At 37.1% G+C, this 17,392-nt stretch overlaps 1 protein-coding gene across 2 annotated transcripts in view; it reads left to right on the top strand.

Moving 5' to 3' along the window:
- chas (chascon) overlaps positions 1-17,392 on the top strand; it is a 160,727-nt gene that overhangs the window by 138,167 nt on the left and 5,168 nt on the right. For both annotated transcript variants that reach the window (XM_074175825.1, XM_074175824.1), the window contains 3 exons: positions 1,323-1,620; positions 1,706-1,896; positions 8,433-8,718. In XM_074175825.1, coding sequence (XP_074031926.1) covers positions 1,323-1,620; positions 1,706-1,896; positions 8,433-8,718 — 775 coding nt within the window. The remainder of the gene's footprint in view (positions 1-1,322; positions 1,621-1,705; positions 1,897-8,432; positions 8,719-17,392) is intronic.

Below are 17,392 nucleotides of genomic sequence, written 5' to 3'. Positions count from 1 at the left end.
CCTTGAATTCTTCACAAAAGACGATGTTTTTCCTCGCTATGGTTTTATTAACGGAAGTAAAAATGTAGACAAGTTTTGAGTAGCCGAATCTCTAGAGCTGATGATCGGTCTAAGTGGAACGTCCTTCTTGTGGATTTTGGGCAGTCCATACAAGTGAGGGGGCTTACTGTGGTGCGTTGTTAGCGATGATCTTTCCTTGACCGAAAAATAGACTTGGTGTTTTTTCAAAATCTGGTACAACTTCCTTTCTATTGATGTAGTAGGGTCCCGTACGATCTTTGTGTATCGTCCCTTCTGAAGAACCTCTTTTTTCATTTCTTTATTTTTATTTATTTTTGTTCAATAATTGTTCTATTTTACTTGTATTTTATTTCACTTTTATTTTATTTCAGATTTATTTTGCTTAATATAATTGTTATTTTCAGCTATCCATTTTTAATTCTTCTTTTTTAATTGTTTCAGGGATTTCAAATCATTTTATATAGTATACAATGGAAGTCCAAACTAGTGAAATTCATCATGAAACATTGTCAGTCACCTTCAAACAGTGCCAAAGATGTTGATAATGTACTTTTGAGGCCACGTTTGGTTGATGGATCTAGGCTGAAGCCGCCTGTGCTGAAGATGCCGACAGCAAATATATAAGAGTCTCCCGGCAGACTTTGTACTTGGCGTCAGAAAACTTTACACTCATCACACAACAACATCACACAACAAGTCAGTTGTTATGGCTTCAGGAGCCCAGTTCTATAGAGTGCCCTGCTTGTTCCGATCGTCTCCTCTGTTGGCATGATGTGAGTTTTCTCTCTACCACTGGCAATTCTACCACTTCGATGTAGAGAAGTTGTTGAGGGGCTATATAGCACTTCTGCCTAAGGTTTTAGGTAGAAAAAGCGGCATGTTTTTTATGCTTTTACATTCTCGTCATCAACCCCCTTTGCGCAGGTTCATCAGTATCTAACACAGCATAAGCATTATCTCAAAATTCTACTCTTTGTGTAGAATTGCGGCCCTCGTCACAACCCTTTCCTCGGGATTGGGGGAAGGATTGGATTCCTCCTCCCGGATACACCTAGATTGCCAACCAGTTTTGTACTAGTTGTTTGGGTGAGTGTCTTCACCAAAGACCTTAGATGATGGACTGCCATCTCTGCTTATTTGTAATTATTAAAGACCTCTTGATAGTCTCTGATAGTAGACTGTTCATTTAAATCTTCCTTCCTCAATAGACTCAAAAATCAGAAGACCATCTTGAAACCATCTTTGAAGTAGCCGATGATAACTATAGCTTATAGTGATATATGTATAATTATTTGTCGCAGGAATCACCGAATGGTCAGAACAACGTCAGGAACACCAGTACATGGATCGTCGTTCTCCCTTGCCATACCTTTCTCCGCCCTACCCAAGTGAGCATCAACGTCGTCAATCCCCCATCCCCGATTATAAGCCTGCCAACTCACCCCTACCCGATTACCGACCCCATCATTCGCCAGTTCCAGATTATTCCCGACCGACAAGAATTTCTCCGAAGAGGGAAGTTATCAATATCACTCCGACACCCCCACGAAGGACGAAAAACGAACGACAGAGGCAAAGGGTCGTGGAGGACAGGACAAGGTGAATTTTTTCGTTCAATATGTTACAAGTTGCAGAAGGTCAGCAAATAATTTTCTGAAACACTGGTCATTTTTTATTGTTTCAGATATGATAGTGAATACAGAAATACTAGATTCGATGATAGCAGGAATCAAAGGATCGAGCCTGTAGAAGAACCTCCTCCGGATTATTCTCCTCCGAATCCGTCCCAAATGCCTGCCTCAAAGAAGCCGAACCAAAAAACTAGGTTCGCTGTCGATCCTCCGCCGAAACCTCCGAAGAGTGGCAATATAATAGGTTTGTAAAGGAGTGTTCTTCTAGGTTAGGTTAGATTAGGTAAGGAACAAATTCAATGGGCTAATTCGATCCCCCGCCTATATAATTCCTTCTTCTTAACGAAGCCGATTAATTTGTTTGGTGTATGTGCCCATCATCTACCAAAACAGATACAGACACGACAAATCGTCTGACAGGCCAAGTCTCCCATATAATGATTCAGATTACAGTGACCATCGTAGGTCTCAATCGAGGAAACGATGTGGCTGAGGTATTCTTCAACTTGTCAAAACTTTCTATAGCGTGGATCATCTTTCCCTCCTACTAAAATTAGTAAACATATATTCAGGGGTCGAAGTCTTGAGCTCGTTCGGTCGTATCTCATAAATAATTACTTTAATATACATAATGTTTTATAGGATAAAAATGGTTCAAGTCAGAACATCAGAACTGCAATACTCTTCTCGACAGATGTTTCACCAATCAAGTTGAATTCAGGAGATGGAGTAAACTGAATCCAAAATATTAAGTTTTGTACCTTTCTACTCCAAAAAAGTCACAGTTGTTGTTGCCAAAAGATGGTTCACAAATGTGAAATTGGTTTTCAAGTTCAAGAAACTACTTCTCTGTTCTTTTATTCATTAGAAAAAGTTCTACCCGTTTGGCCAATATGGAGGCAAGAACCGAAAGTCAACTTATATACTCCTGATCTACCCAACACTGAAGTTTCCTGTTTTTTTTTAAATAAATTTGCTTGAATCATTATTTGTCCTGTAAGCCACGTCATTTTGAAAAAACGAGCGATGTCGATTCACCAAAGCATGTCAATGTCCTATGAAGATTATTATCTTTTCTTGAAGAGGAACATACCTACGATAAAAACCCATTACCAGTTTCGATGCTTACCTTGGTACATTCAATAAATGTATTCATTACTATTATTAGTAAGTAGACATGTTAGAGGCCGTTGGTTGGTGACATTCTTCAGAAGATGTATTCATGCCTTGGAATGGACTCATCCTCGTCCCTAGACAGGTTGATATCTCGGGGCTAAGAGATCAATATTTTGTCCTCTTGGAGCATTGAGTCCTCCTTACTGTATAAGGTAGATCATAGTTGGAGGCATTACGTAGGAAGTCATTTCCAGGATGATGTAACTTTTAGTCTCGTGCAACTGGCAATACGTACATTGCATTTACATTGTCCATCTAGACTCTTTCTGGAAAGATATAGAGAGGAGGGAGGTCTATAAAAGACCTATGGCCGCAGACGGTGTGGTGCTGATTGCACCAGGGATAGTCAGATACGCTTTTCTATGTACACTAGAAAGCTTCGTCTGGTCGTTTACTGTAAAGTTTTCTGCCGCCAAGCAGTTTTTCCGTTTGTGGTTATTGGTCTGACAGTCATCAATTATATCCGTAGAATTTGTTGGTACATATGCTTCAAGATTTTCCACATATCCTTCGATATGTCCATGAGGATAGACTGGACTCCGTGACACCTAAGGCCTGATGGCTTCGACAATTGCGGAACTAGCCAAACCATGCTCACCACCCATGCTCAATCCCTAAAGAGATGGGATGGAATTAAAAGATGCAGTCTTGCCAGGATCACCCTGGGCGACCCTGGGAAGCTGGCACCGAAGGAATATCTGGCGATGACCAGGAAAAACCTACCCTTACCAGTAGGATTTTTGACTGGCCACTGTCAACTAAGGAAACACCTCCATATTATGGGGCTAGTGGGCACACCTCTATGCAGGATGTGTGAACAGGAAGATGAAACTGTCAGGCATGTCTTATATGAGTGTCCGGAGTTATTGACAGGATGGACGATGACCCAGAAGGACAACTCCTCGGGAGGATGTACATGTGGTCTAAGTGCTGTGGGCCTACACTCATCCTCCATACTCTACAGATACAGAAGGATAGACTGACTTTCTAAAGTCAAGTGAGTGTTACGGATGGGTTTTTTTCATCGGGAATAATTCCTAGATATTTCACGTCTGCTGCAAGTGGAATCACTTTTCTTTTAAGGAAACTGGAGTTGAATCATTTAGCTCTCTAACTCTGCTTCTGCGATAATGGATTAGCACGGTTTTACTCTGGCACCAACTACGAACATCGTCCAACCTCATTTATATTTTGTTTTTCAACCATGTTTTTCCGCTAGATAAATGAACAAAAGATGGTGACTAATAGCTGTCAATTTTTTTGGGTTACCATCGTCTTTAGGCTTTCTTGGTCTTACTGAAGAATTATTTAACTTCTCGCGGTGGTACGAACAGTTTCAGAAGAGGGTAGAGTAAGAATAAAAGAGATTACGTAAAGTGCAAAAAAAGAAAATTACCGAAGAGAAATCAAAAACTCAAAGGAAAAAATTTTTAGATGTGATTTTATGACTGTTACTCACAAATCGAAAAGGTCTGGCTCCTTTGGAAATTATAATAAAGCTTTTTCCATCCCTAAAACTTCACCTCACTTCATCCCTTTCAGCTGGAATCGAATTTTTAGGTAAACTAATGTTACCCACAGAATCAAAACACTTCATATTCTTTCCAATAATAGTTATCATTGATTATAAATTAATTTTTAACAATATTTCTCTATCACAACTAATTTATATTCAACACTTAGGAACTAAAGGTAATTCATCTTCACTATTTGAATTCCTTCTTCAACCGTTCGATTCGCTTTCCGAACTCAGACTGCCATCTCGGGACGAAAAGTCGGCCTTTTATATCGGTAACGATCGCTCTAAATTTCTCTAGTGGTTTCGGTACTATACTTTTTGCGGCGGTTCGCGGTGAGTTATGTGTTTATTCGTTGGCTGAGATATCGGTCAGGGCCGGCTTCAGATTTGTTACAGTAATATTCTCTATTCAGTAGAACATAGGACTACATCAGTAATTATTGTGATTGATTGTTGGACCAAACAACAGGCTTATGGTATGAGAAATAAGATACTTATGTTTTCGAATGAAAATTAGATTGATATCTAGAGTAAACCGCAACGATTGAAGTTCTACGTATTGTGGTAGGCTCATTTCGGTTATTATTCATTTGTAGTTCTAATTTATCTTGCAGAAAGTTTACCAAAATTTCTGTATCTTCGGACGCGAAATTAACATTGAAATCTCTCGCTGAAATTAATGGCAACGTATAATAAATTTCTCCTGATTTTTCAGAGCTTATTCGATCGTAAATGTGTGCTCGCACCTCTCTCTCTCTCTCTCTCTCTTGTCCTTACAGTAATATACGAAACTCAACTCTCCCTTTCTCTCTTACCCTCTTCACTAACATATACCTCCCTCTCAACATCCGTTCGCCTCGCCCGATCACACTTTTCGTAACGCTATCGTCACGCATTCACCAGCTTACTCCCCAAGTCAAGCGCGTATGAAGAAGTTTAACTTGAAAACTGTATTCAGCACATGTTTTTTAGTCTGAAAATGAGGTATTTTTTAAAGTTCAACACCATAATAAAATGTAATACTGAATATTCCAATTTGAAAACTCAGTTTATTTCGAAGCGAGGAAGGTAAGTTTCTTCTTAAGAGAGAACAAATTATTTTTCAAAACGAAAATACCGGTTTTTCGATTTTTTTTTTTGGTTCATACAAAAGTTCTAAATCTCTAGTTTCTCTACAATCTTGTATTCATCCATGATGATGAAGAAGGAGGATATCCGTAAGATAATTTGAATTTTTGGAGCCACTTTGTAAACATTTCTATGAAATAGATATTTACAACAACTAAGGTTGTCATCGACATTTCCGCATACCTCAACATACGAAGTCAACATGTTTGTTATTCACAGTTTGAATATTAAAGATCCCTGTGCAAGTCAGTGCGGAGGTTGGTGAAATTATGGTTTGTTCTACATGAACAGGTGGCCCTATTTGGAACAACGGAACGAATATGAATATATAACAATACAGTACTGGTAGGCGATTGTTAACATTCTTTGGTAATTATTCATTTAATTATAAAAGGTAATTTTCTTCTTCTCTTAACAAATCCAGTATATGTTTTATCATAGTCATTTCCATTAGAATTTTAATTGTTCAGTAATATGGTGATCACCTACTAACTAACAACTAACAATTAAACTGATGAGAAGTTATTTGCAATACAGATATCAAATGGTAAAATATAATGGCAATACATCGTGTAAATTTGAGGCCAACTCCGGAGTTCCCCAGGGCTCTAATTACTCTAACGTAAATAAATATCAAGAAATAGAATCAGGAATTTCCACCCTCAAGGGAAAAAAATAAGAGTTCAAATATTTATTAAATTTCGTCAGTTCTGAAGTTGGAAGGTTTGGGTTAATATGTCAACTGCACTAATTAATGAATAGTTTCGAGAATCGAATTATGTTACCTACAAAGAAATTCGCAAAACTAACACAATCGTCAACGACGTCTGCCCTCACGCGTCTGCCCGCATTTGGTTCATGTTTCGATGATGGCGCTTTATTGCTTAGACCGCCTCTCTACCCTCGCACATCGTCCCCACCGTTTTACAGTAGGCGCGACGCGCAATGCCTTACTGCGTTGCGTCCAAATTATTTTGTGTGAAAGACAAAAATTTAATACCTATCGTTATATTATGATCAAAATTACACAAAACCTTTATAAATTGTAGCCAATATGTTTTTCTGATGTATAAGCCGTATTTATGTAAAGTTTCATCTAAATCTGTTCAGTCGTTTAGGCGTGAAAGAATCACAAATATAATGATAATAATAATAATGTTTATTGCAGCACAAACAGGTAAAATATGAAACATAAAATATGTTTACATTCTAAGGTATTTCGCTGAGAAAAATAATTTCAGTGCTAAGAAACAATGATTTCTGCTAAGGCAGAGCCAGTGCGCAAATATACATACATACATTCATACATTTATCCATCCTCATAACTTTTCACATTTATAATATTAGTATAGTTTTATATCTTCAATCTTAATCATAACTTTATCTTGTTCATATATTTCATCTATTTCATATCTTTCCTCTTGTTGTTTATATATTTCATCTTGTTCATGTTGTAAAAACACGCCCGAAGAAGCCACTGTATGGCGAAACACGTGTTGGATTTTTGTAAAATTGATTACTGAAAATCTCACAAAAAAGTATTTTTTTAATACGTTAGTTGTGGATTTTCATCCAGTATCGGCCAATTCCATCATATGTCTAATATGATTCTGATATGATTTGAAATCTCTGAAAAATAAATGAAATTAAAATGAATAGCTAAAATATCAATTATATTAAGCAGTAAAACGTAAAAATAGATAATCAAACGAATAAAATAAATCAAGATGAAAGATGAAAATGACCGCAGAATTAGGAGAAATAAAAATGAACTTCCTTTTGAGCCAGTATTCCTCCCTGTGAATGATCTCGATTTGGGAACACTTGATGTTATGTTGATGAGAACAAACATGCTCTGCTATTCCCGATTTGCTGGTTTCTTCTCGCTGTGTGTTCGTTTTGTGCTCAGCAATGCGGACTTCCAATGACCTCTTAGTTTCACCGCCTGGTTTTCGTCAGGCTACTACGAATGGTGTTTCCGGATCTGAAGCAGGTTCTGATGTTGTACTTGGACCCAATTTTTTTAATCTTTTCCAACAATCCTCTGACATAGGGAAGGGCAAGCACTGGTTGTCACGGCTTCTCCTCCTTGTGAGGCTCTTGCTGTCTTCTGGCCAAAATCTGTTCCGCCTTCACTTTGGAAAAACCATTTCACTTTGGAGAAACCATTCCGTGGAAGATCTTTTTTGATGATGCCTAGTTCCTTCTCGAGACCTTCCTTCGTCCACTAGAGTGTTGATGATTCCTTTGGTTGGATACGTGATATAGATACTGTCACGTGTGAGTGGATTTTTGGTATACAGATGTTTTCCATATAGTATTGGTCCTCTTCACCCAATACGTCCAAGAATGGCAATTTGTCGTTCATATCTTTATCTCTTTCATATATTTATCTCGTTTTTCACATCTCATTCATATCTTGTCCACATCTTGTTCATGTATGCTTGATTATATCCTGTTCAAATATTGTTCATATCCTGTTGATATCTTCTCCATGTCTTGTTTGTATCGTATCGTTCATATATTGTTGTTCATATCTTGTTGTTCATATCCAGTTCATATCTTGTCGATATTTTATCTTGTTCATATCTTTCATCATATATTCCATCTCACTCATATCATTTCTCTTGTTTTTGTTGAATTATTCGTCTTGGCTGTGTTCGTACTATTGGTTTGGTCTTACGTTCAGTCGCAGCTCTCCCAAATTCCCATCGTTACTCTAATAATTTCTTGTTGTATTCTTTCGTTACATACTGTATACTCGTTCATCCTTAAATCTGTATAAAATATTCCACAAATGATTTTACGAATGATTTCAATTCATTCCGCGTACTATAATCAAGTTTTACGTAGAACTCGCCGACGAACAAATACAGCAACGTTAACTCGTCACACCCAGCGCAATAAACAATTATTACTCACCCATCGATTATTCATGATTGTCTATCTGTCCGCAGGCCAGTCAATCCGTAAGTTAGTCGGCAAGATTCGATCCGCGAGCGCTGAACGCAAAGCCAAGCAGCGCGCCCGAAGATCCCCGAGCCCTTCTTATCAGCAAGGACACGTGATCGACAGTAACATCGGCCACAGCATGGAGAGGCTAGACAGGCATCCCCCGGTCCAACGCTACTACCTTGGGGAAGACCCTTTCGCCGGCAGCATTTACGGCAGGGAGAATAAGTACGAGGGGGCGAAGCCCCAGCGGAACTCGAGGAGGCCTAGGGACGTGCAGGAGGAGAGAAGGTAGGAGTGTTCAGAATTTTTAGCGAAATGGGGTGGTGAGGTGTTGTGTTTGTTTGGTAGTGGGGTTTTCGCCGGACACATTTGAGGAACTGTTCGTTTCGAAAGGTTGAGAAAAGTCAGCATAACTTTTTTAATATGTATATTTATTCAACAATGAGAATGTGATGGAAGTTGATAGGATGAAGGGCTGATTAAAAAATGTATCTATGCTGTTATATGGCACGTTGTCTTATCCATCGCTAGTTTATCCCTTTTCAACCATTCTTAGCTCTACTGGCAATTTTTTGAATCTTCTTCAGTTCAAATTCATAGTTCACAGTTCTAATAGTGGATGAAATGCTATGTTCTCATGATCTTATTAACCGTACTGTTTTATACAGGGTGTGACTACATTAAAATATTCAAGTGACGTATTCCTGAGACAATTTTAAGAAAAAAAATCTATATGAACTTGTGTCCGAAAATGCTTCGTTTCGGAGATACGGGGTGTTGAAATTGATTTTTTTTGTTCGCTTTTTAAAAATAACTCTTGCAAAAAATAAGTTTTTTGCACGAAATTTGGTACCCGGGGTTTTTTGACGTGGGAAATCATAATTTCGTATTAATTGTCATGTAACATCTAGAGGGCGCTGCGTACGCTGTCATTATTTATTTCAAATTGCCCTAACTTTTTTAACAGTAAATTTTTGGTACTTTTCATGAAGAAACCTAATTCACACACCTTTTCCAAGTAAAAAAGGTACACCTTCTCAACAACGCTAGATGTGATCGTTTTCGAGATATTCACAATTTTCTATATCGATGCATATTACTAGCTCCTAGGCTAGTTGGTGAAGTTGCTGAGAACATTACAAAAACTAAGTATGTGGTGGATCTCGTCAAAATAAACAACTTGTTCCAATAAAATGTTCAACGAAGAATGATTCGTTTTCGAAATACAGATTGTTGAAATTTTTCAAAACATGGTTGGTTTTTGTCATAAGTTTTTTGCAATTTAAGTTATTTTCATCAAACATTTCATAGAAAAAAGTTGTTCATTTTGATTAGACCCACCACATACCTGGTTTTTGTAATGTTCTCAGCAACTTCACTTAGCGCCCTAGGAGCTAAGTAATATGCATCGATATAGAAAATTGTAAATATCTCGAAAACGATCACCTCCAGCGTTGTTGAGGAGGTGTCCTTTTTTTATTTGGAAAAGGTGTGGGAATTGTTTTTTTTTCATGAAAAGTACCAAAAGTTTACTGTCAAAAGAGTTAGGGCAATTTGAAATAAATAATGACATCGTACACAGCGCCCTCTAGATGTTACATGAAAATTAATACAAAATTATGATTTCCCACGTCAAAAAAACCCCGGGTACCAAATTTCGTGCAAATAACTTATTTTTTGCAAGAGTTATTTTCAAATAGCGAACAAAAAATTCAATTTCAACACCCCGTATCTTCCAGGCGAAGCATTTTCGGACACAAGTTCATATAGACTTTTTTTCTTAAAATTGTTTCAGGAATACGTCACTTGAATATTTTAACGTACTTATGTTACACTCTGTATATTGTTCTTCTCAAGTCAAAGATGTTCAAATATTGGTGTTTTTTTTTCATAAATTGGAATCCGTCCGACTCATTGATTTTTTTCACTCGAGTCTTTTGCATTCTCCTAGATTCATTGTGTTTTCTTCCCGTCTCTTCATGGTTTTTTCAACAACCTTGTTCCTCTCAAAACAATTAAAGGGTCACTTCTTAATGAGCTTGTAACTTTTTTAACAGTATAAAAAAACTTATTTTATTTTGAAAGACAATGCCTTTGTATTGTATTGCCTGAGAAAAGTAAATAACTATCAAAATCAAAATGAAAACCTTTCAACTGTTGAAATGAAAAGTAAACAAAAGTTTGTTTTTGTGATAGAATTAATAGTTCAGTGTCGTGTGTTTCTTCCTCGGACATAAATCACATCTCGGATTCGCCGGGGCGTGGTTCTAATGAGTCTCCTGAGGTTTTTTGGTGCAAACGCTCCCATTCTTCTCAAAGAGCAATTTTCAGATCCTCCAAAGTGGTGGGTTAGTTTTGAATGCTTCGGAAGCTTCTTTCCAGTTGATCCTAGTCATGTTATGGGATTCAGGTTGGGGCTGCCAGCGGGCCACCCCAAAGTGGTGATAATGTGGCCTTGTAGGTACTGACGCACGATTTCTGTAGCGTGGGGACAGGCCAGATCGTGCATTGAAATGAAATTGTGCCCTCCTGTTTCTGTTCTGTAACGTATCTAAATATCCAACACCTTTCCAACGTACCTTTGGGCGGTCAGGGATACGTTGCGGATGACTACAAAGTATGTGCCATCATTGAGTGTTATTCTACCCCACACCATTATTGATCCACCTTCAAATGGGGCCATTAAATATATAATCTGGCCTTACCAACATTACCAAAAAGAGTAAATTCCATAGGGTCACATTATTATATTCATCATAAAACTTATTCTTGTACACGATCATTACAAAGTAGTGATCCTTTTATTGTTTTCATGAGTGTAGGTTGAATAGATCTCATGTAGGATGTTTGTCAGATCATTCTTGACATACCTTATGTTGTCCATAAAATGCTGGCTTCTATATGCAAGGAATATACCGATCTTTTTATGTTCCCTTGTTCTTTCATTTGCAGCTATGGTCCGCGCCATATAGCTCTATTTTGTTGAGGTTTCCTCTCAATGGACAATGTCCAGTGAGTACCCTTGTAAGTATTTTGAGCCGTTCCCTGCTTTAATGAAACCGATCCTATTATAATGATTACCCCATGTGTTTATTCCTCAGTCAATAGTTTTCATCGAACTTTTCTGATCTGGTCTCATACTAAACATTTTGACACCCCCAAAGCTGGCTCACCTTATTTATCACCGTTTCTTCTGTCTGAGATTCTTGGTTGTCCCCCGACAGTCAGTTTGGGGTCAATCCATTCCTGTCCACCAGTTTCTTTAGTTATTTGCGGCATTCTCAGATCAGTCCAGGGGTCACGTATGGAACCACGAGTGCAGCATATCTTTCTGTAAAAATACTGCTCGACTCATTTCGTTGTGGTTTTAAAACATTCGTTACATAAACTTACGAGTGAAAGAATTTCGAAACACTCATCTCTCCCAACTACCTACTTGGTAGGTTCTGGTAAATGCCTGCTAGAAAACAACTACTTCCCCGGCTAATACCACACTCGTTCATTTAGCAGCAGGACCATGTTGAAATCAATCGAGAAGATCACCTACAGACCGGTTTCGAGGTATTACCTCTCGTCAGTGCAGGAAATATCCTAGTCAGAGTGTCTGGGACTCATCGATTTCAACGCGGCTCCGCTGCATATATTAAATATGCAGCGTGATATTAGCCGGGGGAGTTGTTAACACCAATGTCGTTCCATTTTGTTATATTGTAATGTGCCTTCCAATATGTTTATTTGTTTCGATAAGGTTGAGGTTAGTTGAAAAGACTTCATTTCATTGATTTTAAATATCCACTTTTCTATACAGTGCTTTTCTTCAATGTCCCCCCCCCCTTTTATATTTTGAACGGGTCAACTCAAAAAATTGAAATTTGGGATAGTGAAATTAATGTATGAATACTTTATTTTGAAGTGAAATTGACAGATTAATCTTTCAAGATGGCGACTGGGCGCCATGTGGGAAAAAAATCAAATGGAAAGGGGGGCCTTGTGACAAATCTTTTTGAAGCTCCTGACAAATACTTCACAACCCTAGAATATAATGTCAATATCTTCAACTACTACAAAATGGCGGAACTTTTAATAATTGCCCCAATACATTGACATTTAACTACATAATATGAGGTAATAAGCTTGAGGTCAGTTCATAAGATGCTCGAAATGGTTGCCTTGAACCTCTTGACATATGAACAGCCTATCCGATATTTCACGCCGAACAAATTCGAACACAGTAACGTCAATATATCTACAAATATTTATTATTCTCTGCCGTATATCTCCAATATTGAAGCAGGTTCAGTTTAGTACACTTTTTGCTTCAAATAGCCCCATAAAAAAGTCCAAAGGTGTCAAATCTGGCGAGCGGGCTGGCCATTCTGTAGGACCTCGACGGCCAATCTAACGACCGGGAAAAGTAATATCCAAATAATTTCGCACTTTTCTGGAGTAATGTGGTGGTGCTCCATCTTGTTGGAATACAATATTCATATCGAATTCATTAGGATTCGCTTCGACGGCTTCAGTGATGGGAGGGTCGATAGTAGTTTCCAGCATATTCAAATACAGTTCCCCTGTTAAATTTTGATCAATAAGTAGAGGTCCTACAATATGGTTTCCCAATATTCCTGCCCAAACGTTAATTTTTTCTGGTATTGAGTTTGTTTTCCGGGAAACGTGAGGGTTGGTGTCACTCCAATAACGCCAATTTTGTCTGTGAACATTGCCGTTTAAAAAATGTACATTCGTCACTATAACAAATATTGTGGAGATACGTAGGATGCCTTGCAATAGTTTCCGTCATGATTTCGCAGAATTCTGTTCTTCGATCAGGGTCATCTTCAGATATTTGGTGAACCATTTTAACTTTGTATGGATGATATATTTTCCTCTTCAAAAGTCTCCACACAGTAGAAGAAGACACCTCACAAACATTCGCGACGGAATAAGTAGACTGTTCAGGATTTACTACCATCTCACCAATTATTTGCACTTGCTGTTCTTCCGAAATGGACGGATGACCTGGGGGCTTTTTGTTATGTACACTACAGGTAGTTGTGAATTTGTATACAAGTTCTCTCAAATATTTTCTACAGATAGGACGATTCGAAAAACGTTCATTGAAAATCCTTTCGGTCTCGTGAAAGTTATGCGTTGCACCGTAAATGAAAATCGCTTCAATTTTTTTTTCCAATGGTCAATAATTAACCATTTTAGAGATTGTTGATACTAGTAAAGCTGAAAACTAAATGAGAATATTCTGACTGAACAATGATGTTCATTGTCGTACTGACTTTTTTGTCGTTTTTACAAACGAAAAATAACTTAACGAATCTTATCGAGTTGTTGGAATTGCCATATGATAGATAAAAAGGAATATTTATAGAAATATCGATATTAATGTGTTTTATTCAGGAAATTATGAAATGTTCCGCCATTTTGTAGTAGGTGAAGATATTGACTTCATATTCTAGGGTTGTGAAGTATTTGTCAGGAGCTTCAAAATAATGTATCACAAGACCCCCCTTTCCATTTAATTTTTTTCCCAGATGGCACCCAGTCGCCATCTTGAAAGTTTCATCTGTCAATTTCACCATCATTATCCCAAATTTAAATTTTTTGAGTTGACTCGTTCAAAAAATAAAAGAGGGAGCATAAAAGAAATGCACTGTATATATTTCTATTTTCAAATGTTTTAATTTGAGTGAGAGTCCTCAGAGTAACTCGGAGGCTGTTTTTGATTTGTATGTCTTGCAAGAATACAAAATTATAGAGGGTTATTTTTTTTATTTATCAAAAAGTCTGTGATAACTAGTAGATATAGAGGTGGACCTATATTTTCACTTTGTAGGACACCAGATATTTCTGGGAAACGGTCCGATGTCTCCACTATCACTCTAGTTATAACTTTATTGTCAGCAAGATTAATTATACGATTATATTTTTTGATACTAAGCAATAAATCCCAGATATTTTCTTAAATTTCCATAATTAGTGTGACATATTCTGTGAACTATTCATATGATGTAATAAATTACTTTGAATCCACATTGATGATGACGAATCCATTCTTAAGCATCTGCTTTAGAAGTTCTTCGTAACAGTAATCTAGAATATGTTTGGATCCATTTTTTGAAGATAATAAATATGGCTTTTCGAAAGTAAGAGATTTAGGCTTTTCAATGTTTAGTGCACAAAATATCCTAATTGGTCCATTCGTCAGAATATCTTGATATTGATAATGATAAATAAGTTTGACTATTTTATATCAAATACTTTGAGTGTCGGGAGGATCTGTATCGGCTGATGTTAGATTTATTGTTGTTTCACGAACTCTCTGAGGCATAATGATTTTTGACGGCCCATTTGCTCCTCCAATTAAATGAAAACTTGTAAAATCTACAGCACTAATCAGCAATATATTTTCTTCGAAAATCGAAGGACTTGATTATTTTTTGTTACTCTCATTTTCTCAACCGATTCCACTAATACTGTTTGTTTTTCGAACAAGTTCAGCTCAAATGTGTCGGTTGATATTAGGCTGTTGAATAATGTATTTAATTGTTTTCAGTGCCATTTTTTTATCTTAACCAAATACTCATTTTGTCCTTAATATTTCGTGACTCTGTAAACAAAACTGTCGCTGTAATTTATGTAGCTTAGCGTAATTTAATAGTTAGATGGCCTTCGGATAGATACAATGTTCATGTTTCCATACAAAGTGTTTTGAATGTCAGTTGAGGTCGTTTTTACGAGGACTATAAGAGAATATGGTTCTTTTCGACTTTTATGGAATTATGACGTATAATTTGCCTTTAAGTTATGTTACCTGGCTTAATGCTATTAACATTGGTGACAATTAAGCTTGATATATTCGTGAAATGATTGTCTTTAATGGTGATTTGAAACTTTGTTATTTGCAACTTTTTAGATTGAAACCGATAACTCATAATAATGAAAACATTTTATTAATTTACTAGATATTTCATCACAGAAACCACAAAAACACGAACAATACATAGCACTCTGTTCGAATAGATGTAATTTCTCACATATATGTCCGATAGAACTTAAATTAATTCTGAGTATTCCTAGAATAAATAACAACTTTGGTTAATTTAGATATTATTATATAGGTATGTGAATTATCGTAACCATTCTTTATTTTAAATGTATATGATTGTGAGTGGAGTTTCTTTTACATATGTCGAAATTGACTAATCATTATATTTTATGTAAATAAATGATTTAACAAGAAATTGTAATTTCATTATGCACACTTCATCAGGGAATAGATTAATTGCCAAGTGAGTTCGAACAAACAACATTATCGATAGACCCCACTCCGATATTTTTGGGGGATGATGAATCCGTATTAGAAAACCATTTTCAATATAATTTTCGTGAAAAATTGTACGTCTTCAAGAATAATGAATTTCTATTTGGTAAATTTGGAGAAACTTTGCAGATACACCAAATGTGTTCAAAATTACAATCTAAACAATAGACAACAATGAAAAACTTAATTTTGGTATTTCTTATGTGTGTAATAACTAAAGTGTTAGAGATTAGGAGTGATTCCAACATTTAATCCAGCCCAAATGTGTTACAATGAAATGGATATAAGAAACTTGATAGCAAATATGATAAAAAAAGTCTCATACACTTTTTTGCATATTTCATGATTTTTTTCTACTCTCTTTCAGTATGCACAGTGAATTTGTAGTGCAATACTTCAGTTGTTGAGGTTGTTTTTTGTGTTGGTATCAGTTGTTGTTATATTTCGTATTAGAGGAAAACCACAGAAAAACTGTTTCATTATCAATAAAACCAACATTTTGAAGATTTGATGTAGTCGCGTTCTGAACCGTAGTCAGGATGCCGATCATGTCTACGCGAAACAAACAGGAAATTTTCTAAAAGTGATTATCTCTATTTGAAAACATATGGAAAAAAATCCCCATCTCAATGGAAGAGACCTATTTTATTATTGGTTGAATCTGCAATTTCAATTCTATATTTGCAATTGGCTGGTGGGCGAAGGCTCTACAGAAAACGGCCCAGGCGGAGCTCTCTGGCTAACAGAGACAGGCTTGTCTGGCCATCAGTGGTGCCATCAGTACCACACCGTCAGCATCCATGGAGATCCTTCTAGATCTACTTCCTTTCCACAGATGGACTGGATATAGACTTGTTTGTGCATATTGCCAATTGCACAAATCAATTCAATGCAGAGTGCAACAGACTGTTGGTTTACATTGGAAGTGACAGCATTCTGGAAATGACCTCTGATTTTATGCCTCCAACTGTCAACTTCCCGAGTAGAGAGGACTGGATCCTCCGGGAGAAGGAAATATTAAGAGCAGACAGTTGTTGGTTCACAGATGGATCAAAAATACCTTCCGGTTCTGGTGCAGGTGTTTTCATTCGCAGACCCAGGACAGAGATATCAATCTGCCTAGGAATCTATGCGACTGTATTTCAAGCGGAAATTCATGCTATTGAATTTTGTGCGAAGAGATTGGAAGAATCCAACCTCATACACAAGTCAATAAAATATTCTTGGGTAGTCAAGCGGCGTTGAAAGCTCTTGGCTTTAACCGAGCAACATCTAAATTGGTGGCAAATTGACAAAAACGACTCTTTTCGATAGAAAGACGTAACACATTATCTCTGGTCTGGATTCCTGGCCATACTGGCCTGGAAGGCAATAAAGCTGCTGACTCCCTTGCAAAGGAAGGTGCTGCAAGCAGCTTCATCGGACCAGAACCTGTCATTGTCATCGCTTTAGGCTTTGCCAAACAAAGATTGAACACCTGGATAGCAAGAAGATTTATGGAATTCTGGCAGAATCTTCCAGGATTGGCTCACTCCAAGGCGTTTATTTACCCTTCGAAGCTTGATTCCAAACAGTTGTTGGACTACAGTAGGGATGAACTACGATGTCTAACAGGCCTTCTTACAG

Source organism: Leptinotarsa decemlineata, unplaced genomic scaffold, assembly GCF_025532065.1.
Source record: "Leptinotarsa decemlineata unplaced genomic scaffold, Ldec_3_MD MMD2_tig00001393_RagTag_RagTag, whole genome shotgun sequence".
NCBI classification, from domain to species: Eukaryota; Metazoa; Arthropoda; class Insecta; order Coleoptera; family Chrysomelidae; genus Leptinotarsa; species Leptinotarsa decemlineata.
Note: the sequence above shows the minus strand (reverse complement) of the source record. Positions and strands in the feature narration are given on the sequence as shown.